This window comes from Thunnus albacares, chromosome 3 (genome assembly GCF_914725855.1).
Source record: "Thunnus albacares chromosome 3, fThuAlb1.1, whole genome shotgun sequence".
In the NCBI taxonomy this organism is placed as follows: Eukaryota; Metazoa; Chordata; class Actinopteri; order Scombriformes; family Scombridae; genus Thunnus; species Thunnus albacares.
The window spans coordinates 14,262,997-14,275,003 of NC_058108.1; the positions used below are offsets into that span (position 1 = coordinate 14,262,997).

The following is a 12,007-nucleotide window of genomic DNA, read 5'->3' on the forward strand; positions in this document are numbered from 1 at the left end:
ACCAATGTTGAGCTTCATGTGTGTCACCAAAATCCACATTTCAACATCAACAGATCACTGAGTTGCTCGCTGTGTCATGGCTCCCCTCTCTTGAAGCAGTCACCTGATGTTTTTTAGGGGTTTTTTGCCTTTCTGTAGTAGGAAGGGGGTTTCACATGGTGAGAAAAAGTGGTGTCAGTGCATCCTCTCTATAAAGGGTGTTAAGCTATAGTTGAAAAAAGCCCTGCGGTGCTGTGTTTCAGGGTGACTCTTTACGGACCAACATCCAGCTGGATTTCGGTGATGGCACAGCCGTGTCATACTCCAACCTGAGCTGGACTGAGGAGGGGATCAAACATGTCTACAAGTCTGCTGGGATATTCCGTGTCACAGCCATGGCAGAGAACAACCTGGGTTATGACACCACAACACTCTTCCTGCATGTAACATGTAAGTGTACATATTGTGACAAAATAAAATGACATGCTGCTGCTTTGAAGTTAATATGTTAAAATTTTTATTGGGTTGTTTTTTCCGTCCAACACCTGGGTTTATAATGCACTGTGCAGTTTAAAAACTACATCCTCAAAAAAAAGAAAACTGCTTTTTTAACATCCTGAAAACATGGTTTTCACAACTCATAAGGGAGACAAACATTTGAATCTAAAGCAGCAATATGTTCTTTTCATTTGTACATTTTACAATAGCTAGCTCCAGGTGTCACCTGAATGACAGCCACACTGTTGATCCATGCTAAACTCATCTGAAATGAACTGTACTGACCTATACACAGGATTATGTAATATAGCAGCTGTGATAAACACAAACAACATTTTTGAGGAAGGTCATTACTAACTTGCTTATGCATGGTTTCACTGTGGGCAGAATGTGAGACTGAGAAATGGGCCTTTAAGGCCACTGCAGCTAATTGCCAGTTATCTGAGGGTACAACACCACAATAATGGCTTACTTTAAAGTGGAGCAGATTTTACGCATACATAACAAACTACAGTATAGTCATGGTTTCAGCAGGAATAAAATATTATATTATTTAAGTTTCCAAGGGAATAATCTCAGTATGTGTTGAATCGTCTCATTATCTTGTGTGTTGCTCTTTCATTGATTTGTTCAATCCATTTTAATTCAACCTCTGGCCATCCGACGTGTCAGCCAGTGTGTTCTGCATTTATACATTTCTGACGGCAGTAATTTTAGCAGGATTTACTTCACAGTGCAGGTGATGCTTTTAAGGGAAATGCCAAAAACTACTACAATGATTTCTCAGCTGAGTATATTTAATACCAAATGAGTCTCTCACTCTCTCTGATTCACACACACTGACACACTTATGCGCACATACACACACTGAGCATCTCAAAGTGGGGATAAAGATTAGTTCTGGTTAAAGAGGATGAGAGTTAACAGAAGCCTCGGCGAGACGAACACCCCAGACCACAGCGCTGCACGAACCATTCGTTGGAGTTTTTCCACGAAAGTAGCGAATTACATCTGTCCGCGGCGGGAAACTTCATCCCTGAGATTAGTGTAAAGCAACCTAGACCCCTGTCAGGTCCTATTAGGTTCTTAGTGGGGAGGTTTGCAGCATTACCCAGAAGGTATGTCAAAAAATACATGATGGCGTCAACATATTTTCAGTATTAGAGGAGGACTTTTTTAGGTGCCATCACCACAGTTACACACCCATGTAGACCTGAGATGATTTTTTGCAGTCACTACTTTTTACTGTCTGAATGTCAGAAAGGATTTGATTATCTGTTGTTTTATAGCACACACACAAATGTTTTTGTGATCTTGGAGATGAATTTGCTTTTTGGTAGGCCTGTAAATAAAATGTGTTAGCAACTAATTGCTCAAGGTTGACTGGAGTGACTATGCTGTCCTCTAAATATTACATTTACATACAAATGATTTGCAGCAGCAAATGCTTTTTGAAAGAAACATTGTATTGCCTGGAGTACCATTTTTACTGCATCAACATAATGAGGGAAGGTTTTTAATGATCATGTCTTCTTTTGATTTCTCTACACTATCCCCTTGTAATTAACTAAAGCATGATTAAGAATATTATAGCTATGAATAGGCAACTCAAATCACTTGTTTAAGCTTTAAGGGAAAGATCATGGTATTGGCTAAAATGTCAGTGCTGACAAAACAAGACTGCCTTCAAACTAAAGGTGTGGGCGTGTCATTACATGGCCCATTTGTTTGACATATCTGATCATAACACAAATAGAAATACTAACTAAATGTTCCGACTTGCAGCCCAATACAATGTCAAGCGAGTGCACGGCGATGTCTTTGTATTCCCTTGTGGCAGTGTTGTACAGCTCTGAAATGGTCATCATGGTGGCAATGAGTCTCTCTTTCATCTTCATAGTTCTTCAGTAAACAGTAGAATGCTATAATGCTACATGGTAAACTAGGGTTGGGCGATGTCTACAGAATTGGCATATGACGATGTCTGCTGTGAAACATTCAGATGGACAATGATATCAGGGGGGATAAATTAATCTTATTGGCTTTTTACTAGCGAAGCTTTTATTGTACTTACAGTAATGTAACAAGTGTATTTGTCGTCAACTCGAGTACTCCACCTGGTTCGCTGTCTCTCCTCTGCTCCGTTCAGAGGACACACACTCACACTCATGGAGTGCTCAGCCCCACTCGCGGTGAAACAGAGTAGAGAAACTGTAGAGAGAAGAAGTAGAGAGGAACCATAAATGATTGCAAAACACAGTAGACACTGTTTATTTATGTTATGTACTTAATTAATGTACACTCATTTCATTTCAGCTCAGTGTGAGCGTCTACTGCATTTTATTGTCATTTATGTTTCATCGTGGGTGAACGCTCCGTGCATGTGAGTGTGTGTCCTCTGAGCGGAGCAGATGAGAGACAATGAACCAGGTCGACTTGACAACAGCTAACTACACTTCTTGCGTTACTGTTAGTGAAATAAAAGCAATGTAAGGTGAAACAATTTAGAATATGTCATCAATTTACCAAACCAGAATATGTATAAATTCACACTGTATTTAGCAACCTTGTTTCAGCAAAGTCTGATTTAACCTGTTCAAAGACACAAAAGGCAATGACAAATATGTAATGAGGATAAGATATTTAATAAACATGTAGTACCAACTTACTGTCATAGTTATTTATAACAATTGAATTGTCACAACTTGATGTGACAAAAACAACGCCGAATCTGAGACGAAGAAAAATCACAAGAACACATAGTGTAACAGTCTTTCATCTCCTGTCATCACAGCATGCACATTGTTAAAACATCTATACTGTATTTAATCTCATTACACCTGCCAGCAAGCAGCTAACTTTGCATTTATTGTAGTATAAAAATCAGGCACAAAACAGGAAGAATGATTCCATTACAATGTTTGTCTGTTTGTTGCCATCTTTTCATGATGTGACTGTTTTTATGTGGATGGATTCAAGGTATATTATTTCCTTAATTCACTCTCATACTGTTTCAAATGACATAAAAAGAACCAACTTGTCTAATTTGACAAGTAGCAATAATCTGTCACCATGAATGAGAAGCTGATATTCACATTTTTGAAGTTACATCCAAAAGGTTATAAGACGCAATACATTTTAGAGTTTTGAAAGACTTTCCATCCATTATGTCATATTAATGCTTGCTTCATGCTTGTGAAGTTGGCAACACATTGATAATTTGCCTCTGACAGTAAATCTTCTCTGGAAGTGATATTTATACTACATTTGTTCCTAAAATGTACGCATCCATCCACACTATCCACTTATCCTGCCCAGGGTATGAGGGTGGATCATATCCTCGAATGCACTAAGCAAAGTGCTGGGAATGTTGTTTGCAATGTTTCTCTCCCTGAAATAAGCCTTATACCCCATGTACTTGGGAATTGTGATCCTGCCAACTGGCTTTTTCTCATTTGAATGGGAACCACACACTCAAGTGTGCCTCATTAGAAGTAGCCATCAACTCCTCTGTGGTGTTTCTTTCTTAGGTCCAGTGGAGCATGTCCAACTTCTTGCTCCCTTCGTGGTCATAAGGAACAAGGAAGTGAACATCACAGCAGTGGTTTTGCCAAGCCACTCACGCACAGTCACCTACTTCTGGTGGCTAGGCAACAATACTGAGGTAATTCCTCTAAGGCTCATTAATATAAATTTCAGTCTTAGTTTCTGTTGCGTGCAATGCTGGATTTTATCTGTTATTTTTGTAAAGCATCATTATTTTTGTGAAGAATTGCATCTGTCATACAGTTTTGAAAGGTGTGGCATCTAACCAAATGCAATTAAGATGTGTTTCTAACTTTGAGATTGCACACAGTGAGGTGAGCTTTAGTCAAAGCTAATGAAAATGGGAAACACCTCCTCTCCAGTATGCTGTGTTTGTTCACCAAACATTTTTGGCCATCTATCCTTCCTCAGTGTGGTGTCCAAGACTGTTTCCTTATATATGGTCCATCGAAAAAGTGATTCTGACTAATTCTATACTCATAGTTGTGTCTCTAGGAATGCCAGTGTTGGTCAGTTCATTGGTCCATCATTTTAAGGTCACTATCTTTGTTTTTCAGCAGCTATAGGTTTCCATCTAAATGTAATGAAATTTTTTAGCGAATTTCCAGAAAATCAACAAAAGAAATTTCAAATGAATTCATGTTTCCACCTACTGCGGTATTATTTAAAGTTAGGTTATTGAGATCAACATCTGGTGATCTGGGGGCCATTAAACTATATATAACATTTCTGTTTGTTTCCTGCATTAATCTGAGGAGCCATACAGTCTCACAGATCCACACAGATCTGATGTTTTTGTCTGCCACTGTTTCTCATCTCTTCGGTGGAGCAGGAGCTTCAGTGAATATTTAAGTCACATGATTCATAAACGTCATGATCCATTGTCAGCGTTTCCACTCAGTTCTTTTTTTTATGCAGAAATTGAAAATATTAATAAAAACAGGTGGATGGAAAGGCATCTAGTGGCATGTCTTGACAGCTATTGAATGCATTGTCATAAAAGTTGGTACAGATATCCATGGTACCCAGAGGATGAATCCCAATGACTTTGGTGATCCCCTGACTTTTCATCTACCCCCATCAGAAGAACTGTAGTCAGTTTTTAAAAACATAGTACATATCTCTTCCATCTTAATACGATTGACCTTGGACACCACCTGAAGAAGGCAACACAGCTTAAAGTGCTTGATGAATGATGCATGGTGTACTGGGAGAAAGTCATGCCACACGCTTGTGAACATTATTTGAAACTTTACCTTCTACGCTTGCAGCCAGTGATAAGTTTGGATGGGAGTATCTCGCACACCTTCCCCAACGAGGGAATGCACACCATCACAGTCCAAGTGGCTGCGGCCAACACCATACTACAGGATAGCAAGACCATAGCTGTCAAAGGTCAGTACTGGTTTTCTAATTGTTTGTGGGAGCTCATAACACATGTTAACAAGTCTGTACTATTGGCATCCTCTAAATTAGTAACATGCTAACAAAGGGCTGTTGAAATGGAAGCAGTTAAATACTTCCAAATACTTCCATCTAGATTACTTGTAGAGTCATCTTCTGACTCTGCCTTGTGTAAAATGTTTCCGAAATAAAACTGCTCCTACTTGAGTAAAATATATCACATTAGCCTACTGTTAGAACTTCAAAAGAACATGTCTTCATTTGGAATAAAGTAATCCGACTGCAAGTATCTGTAAAATGCAATGATTTATTACCAGCGGATGGGTTGGCGTAAAGCTGTGACATTTTCTAATTATCTAGAAGTGCATCTGGTACATTTAGCCAAAGGGAAGTGCAGGGGATATGAGAAACCCTCTTCTTTTCATCAAGTGTTAACTACCTGAAACTCAACTTGAGCAAAATGACAGTTGGCACAGCTCCCTGAGAATAATGCCCCCGGATCCGGGTGAATTAATGGCTGATTCTCCCCTGACTCTCCTCGACAGAATTCTTCAAATCTCTACTTTTATCTTTCTCCCCTAATCTGGACGAGTTCAACCCCGACATACCCGAGTGGAGGCAGGATGTGGGGAGAGTAATTAAGAAGGCTCTGCTCCAAGTGAGTGATTTTCATTTTCTCTCACCTTCCCCCTCTCACTCCATTTTTCCTCCCATCTTTCTGTCTCTCCATCTTCTGCTGCTTTAGTTTCTGTCTTTTTATCTCCTACATTCTTTCTCACACTGCTATTTCTCAATTATTTCCTATACCCCTATTACTTGTGCTGCCCAATACTCTGGACTCATTGGTGCGGCAAGAGAACGCCCTCGGGCCACCCTGTGATTCATCATCAGATAGGTGTGAAGACGCCTCTGCTTTCCTTCTCTCCCAAGATGGCTTCATGAGTGCTGATTCCTTCATTTTAAAAGTCGCAGATAAAAATATATCAAATCAGGGCTTGGTTGGGACCTACGAGTGACAATACCTGTCACTGTGTCTAATGTGTGTATGTGGTAGCGTACTTGAACGTAGGAGGGGTGTGCTTGCTCTAATATTGTGTGGGATGCTCACCCATCATTGTTAAGTGCTACTCATCTCCCCATTCACAGCTTATGAGTGGTGGACTGCATTTGGTGGTGCTGTGCTCTCGGGCATCTTACCAACATATTGAATGCTAGAGCTGCAGGTGGGCGCTTTTGGAAGAATATTAAAATGGTTGAAGGGGATCTCATGAATAACCCAGATAACCCAGACACACGCCTATGCTTCTGAGTCGATTGATTTTACAACTCAAACTGGACTGTCATGTCATTTAAAGTAAAATAATTTGCCTGAAAAAGAAGTTTTGTTCAATTTTCATTATATTTCTTTTTTTTATTGTATTAAGAAATTATATTGAGAAATTGCTTTTCTCCATCAAGAGCAGAAGTAACACCTTTCCGCTACATTGTTTAGACTGAATCAATATTAAGCACCCTGTACACACACTGGCTTTGTTTATGTTTGAACTCGCTGGACTGAAGCTGTAAATTTCACCCTTAAATTAATCACCAGGGTTGTTGATGCATTCACAAGCTATGAAAGGCTTGTGTAATTCACAGCCCATTCTCACAAGAGAAATGACAATATAGGTCTAAAATTCAGGCCAGCAAAAACAACCTATAGTTATGTTTAAGCCATCCAGTGGCCGTAGCAATTATGATCCAGGGAAGTAACGCAGTTCAAGTTACGTCAATATAAAGTGACTTGATAAGATGATTTTTGCTTCGGGGGTGGGTTGAGTAGATGGCTAGATAGTTACAAAAAGTGGACAGTGCTGCACCACTGTAATTATTATATGGTTGTATGATAAGCTGCTAACAGTATAAACTGTGCAAGTGTTTGTATTTGTCACAGGGCTGCAATATTGACATGGTTCAAATAACTGCTGTTAGCTATATAAAAAGTGTATACTCTGTCACACCTTTCTCTGCTTTATTTGTAAAGGTACTTTGTTCAATACCATTATCTTATTGACAATTATGCTTTATATTAGAGCACGTTAAAAAACAAACTCCCCAGGGGCCTCAGACTCTCAGAAGGCCAGAGGGCTTTGCAATGTGGCAATTAGTTTGTGGTCATGTGATAAGTTGTAAATTTGTTTTTGTTCTTCCATTACATCATAGTTAGCGCCTACAATTTCCATTTAATTTCCAGCCTATTGTATTTAGTGAGGAGAAATCATAGTGTCATTAACAACAATCATCAACAATCAATATTTGGAATTTATATTAAAAAGCTTGTCTATTAGAGATTAGATTATATGAGGGCCAGGTACAGCCATGCTGTTTTATATTGGGAACCCCTGCTCACTTGAAAGGACTCTTCCTAATCAACTGATCATATGCATTCATAGTTTTCAGTGCCCAACTATGCAAAAATGATTGGCTAAATCTATAGAGCCGCATTAGAGGGGCTCTACCAGTAATCATAGAACTAAGGTTACAGAATATAACCAATGTTACAGCATTCCCTTGAAGTGAAGTATTAACATGGATCAGTAGGTGAAAATGATGACAGTTCCGATACGTGCTTTTTTTATGATGTTATGCTTGTGGACAGTGGCTGACATGTCACTTTTGTTTGTTTTCATCTTTTCAATTTATCCTGTTAGAGTTTGATATCACTACCCATATGAAGGGGCTGTAGACCTGTTTATGAGGCTGGAGATGACACAAAGTTCATTTCCAATCAAAGATATTATCCAAGTGGTGACAGGAAGGGTTATTTTTCCTCTATTTTGTTATGGTTGAGAACTCTTGCTTGAGACAGAAGTCAGTACAGAACTGATGGCTTTTCAACATAGTAAACAACTCCCCAACAATAAAATAGAAGATGAGAAAGGGAACAACTTGCAATTAAAGTCAAGGTCCATTTAACTGGGGTGCTGTGCCGCTTAGCCCACTTGCTGAATCTTTCAAGTCATGACTTTGCACTTTTCACCTAGGCTCATTTTAGTGCCACTGCCTCTACTAGTCCTGAATGCACATTCAGTAATAGAGGTTATTTCATTCCACTGTCTATCTCCAGCCACCTCCCTCTCACATTCCCTCAGCTCAAACTCACAGCGTTTACAATGTTCATACTCCCCCACAGCTTCCCTTGAAGGTTAATGCAAGCTATCAAGCTATCATGTCCTATTGCTTCCCCTAAGGCACAAACTACTTTCTCATCAAACTGATGTATTGTAAATCACACAGAGTAATGTGATATTTTCCTCTTTTCACTCTGTTGAACAATTGCAATTTTGATAATTAACTTACTCTCAAATGACTAGAATGAATATTGGGTTTTTAAGTGATTCTGCTAACAACTGAAAAACAATCTGGATCCCAACTAATATTAGGATTCATTTTATAAATACATAAGTTAGTGTTAGAGGTCAGTGGAAGTGTTATACTGTATAGTCTGCAAAGTGGGAGCAACACATCAGCTTACAGTTTGTAAGACATCTTTGTAGTAATGCTAGCCCATAGCTCGAGGAATGAGAATGTCAGTCAGTTGGTCCCTTGTTCTGCTACCTCAGCCCAGGCAGCAATATCTCAACAGGTATTGGAAATTTGCTATGACATTTGGTACTGACATACAGTGCATGGTCCCCAGAGGATGAATCCTACTGACTCTGGTAATCCCCTAACTTTTTCTCTAGCGCCAATATGAGGTTGACAGTTTTGGTTTTCGAATGAAATATCTCAACAATTTGTGGATGGGCTGCCATAAAATGTGTTAAACATAGTTTAGGTCCCCAGAGGATGATTCCTATTGGCTTGACTCATGTTTCATCTGGCACCAACAGTAGGTTATAAATTTTAATTATCCAGTGAAATAAAGCATGTCCATACACTGTCAAGATTGATTTGCACAAATCAAATTTGATACAGACATTCAGGGTTCCCAGATAATGAATCCCCATGATCTTAATGATTTCCTGACTAAGGTCCAACTGGATGGATTGCCATTAAATTTGGTACTGCATAATTTTTCCCAAAAGATGAACCATAATAACTTTGGTGGTGCGTCCTCTAGTGCCTGACAACATCAGGTCAAAATGTGCATTTGTCCAATATATGACCAAATACCTGCAAAAGTAATGACATTCCCTATCAGCCTCAACAGTACTTTGTTTTTAGTACTAATTAGCAAAAACTCATTGAAGAGGACAACCAAGGTAAATATTACCTGTTAAACATAAACATGTTAACATTTTCATTAGCATTTAATTCAAAGCACTGGTGTGCCTAAGAACAGCCTCACAGAGAGGCTAGCTTGGCTGTAGACTCTTAACGTGTGCTCAGACAAAATGCAATTATTAGAAGTACCACGATTGCATGTAAAGATAATGAAAAGACTGGAAAATATGTATGAATATGCTCAGCACCGTAAAAATTGAGACAAAGACACATCTGCGCGAGTTCAAAATGTTTCAAGTTGAGGTAAAAATTCTTCCTTATCCCAGGACTTTAAGAATCGATTTTGTAAACGTGCAGAGACAAGAGGAAAAAAATAGTTCTCTGGTGAGATCAGTCAGAGGCTAAGCTGCTACACACACACGCCGACACAGTCTCACACACAGACTGAGTGTCAGTTTCTAGCTAGCTTACAGCTAATGTCTGTGAAGTTGGTACATTGACTGTTTGGGGAGAATCAATTTGCTCAAATGGTGCAAGGCAAGAACTCACTTCCTTTTCTGTTGGAGCACACATCTATTCTTGTTGACAGTTAGTTGAGCATGAATACTGGATTATCCAGGTGACAGTGTTACCTAAACAACATATGGAAATGCCAAAAATACTATATACATAGATCTATTTGAAAAAAGGACAAATGCATTTCAAAACAAGTTGTACATGCAAAAAACAAATGTATTGAATGTGTAGAAAGATAATACCTTTCAGTTGAATGCACATGATTTTGCTTCCATGCTGAGTCCCTCTAGAGCTTCTTCAAATAGTATTTCTTCAAATAAACTTGCACATAAATATTGCACTGTGGAATATTTTTTTTTATCAAACCAACTTGAGCCAGGCTTCACCTCCCTTCCTACTTACCATCCCAATCTGATTTTTTTATCCAGCAGTACATTTGCAAGGCATTGAAAGGGAGCACTCCAGAGCAGCCAGCCAGCTTTTTAAACTAATAACTTATTGCAATGAGAACAAACATGGTCCGCGTGTATTGATTTTTTTTTTTCAGGGGCTATTGCCTCTTCCGTCATCCTATTCACTTTATCTCCCCCTCCACCACCCCTTCTCTCATAGCAAGTCCTGCCCGCAGCTATCATTTGTTCACTACTTTGGTACTCAGATAGTGATTTTTGTGCTTGATAATTGATGTGCTTTGGCTATACCCACTCCATTGTCTGCCCAGGCCACAGAGAAAACATAAAAACATCACAGACTCTAAAATGAAGAGTGATCACCACCTAGACTCTGTCTTCCATGCTTGTATAAACTTAAGGCTTAAAAATCCTTTTCTGGAAAACAAAAAAAAACAACATCAAAAAAGACAGAACATTTGTTTGGCTTCACCTTTTTTATAAAAAGAAAAATAAGCTTTTGACATCCATGGAAATTGAGATGAAGCCAGAAAACTTTCACCAAATTTGTTCTCTATTGTTTGTTTCTTATGAATGACCTCTATTTGCCTGAAGGCAGGTTAGTCTTTGACATTCAGTCACTGTAATCATTCCATGATTGTTCTACCTTATGATATGCTTAAATAAATGTACATTTAAATAATAATAAAATCTCTCCTACTACACTCTTGGAAGCAGTCAAAAATGATTTTCTCTGGCAGTTAGCATTTATAAGACTGTTTGTCTTTTTGAGCTCCTTATCAGCTGTGACAGTGGTATTTGGCAGGTTGACATATTCTGTTTCTGCAGCAGAGGCGTCGAAAGTCGCTTTGGACTCGTTTTCAATCATCATGAATTTATGTCCTCCATGGAAGAAAAACACATTACATGAACCTTCAGAAACTCCTGCAGGTTAAACTGGACTAACGAAACACTTTTAGGGCTAACTGACTCTAACACACTCACTATAAACAGACTGTAAGACACTCGCTAGCCTAGCAACATTAATGCTACAAACAACCCATAATGCAATACTCCGTATAGGAGTACACCTAATTGTCTAGACCCAGAATATAAGATGATCCCACTTTTTCAGATGTATTTCCAGGGGAAAATCCCCATCTTATATTCAGACCAATACAGTATTTAACTATAATCCCAGTTTTTCAGTTTAGTCACCTGACCTTAACCTGGCATTGAACATTTTACACATTTGTACAATATGAACACGGTGCCTGATGTGTTACTAGACTAGAGGAAGACTAGATATAAAGGTCATTATGCATTTAACACTCTGTGTCCTTGTGTCTCTCACTATTTTGCTATCAGTATCTGTAGCACCCTCTCTCTCAGTTTCACAGCCTCTCTTTTATCTCTTTTTTGGTCTCTGCTTCCCTCCCTCAATTAAAGAACAGCGTAGAACAGCAGTA

At 38.9% G+C, this 12,007-nt stretch overlaps 1 protein-coding gene across 1 annotated transcript in view; it reads left to right on the top strand.

Moving 5' to 3' along the window:
• sorcs3 (sortilin related VPS10 domain containing receptor 3) overlaps positions 1–12,007 on the top strand; it is a 120,358-nt gene that overhangs the window by 97,830 nt on the left and 10,521 nt on the right. Inside the window, exons 18-21 of the mRNA XM_044346647.1 lie at positions 243–429; positions 4,008–4,141; positions 5,295–5,418; positions 5,973–6,085. Coding sequence (XP_044202582.1) covers positions 243–429; positions 4,008–4,141; positions 5,295–5,418; positions 5,973–6,085 — 558 coding nt within the window. The remainder of the gene's footprint in view (positions 1–242; positions 430–4,007; positions 4,142–5,294; positions 5,419–5,972; positions 6,086–12,007) is intronic.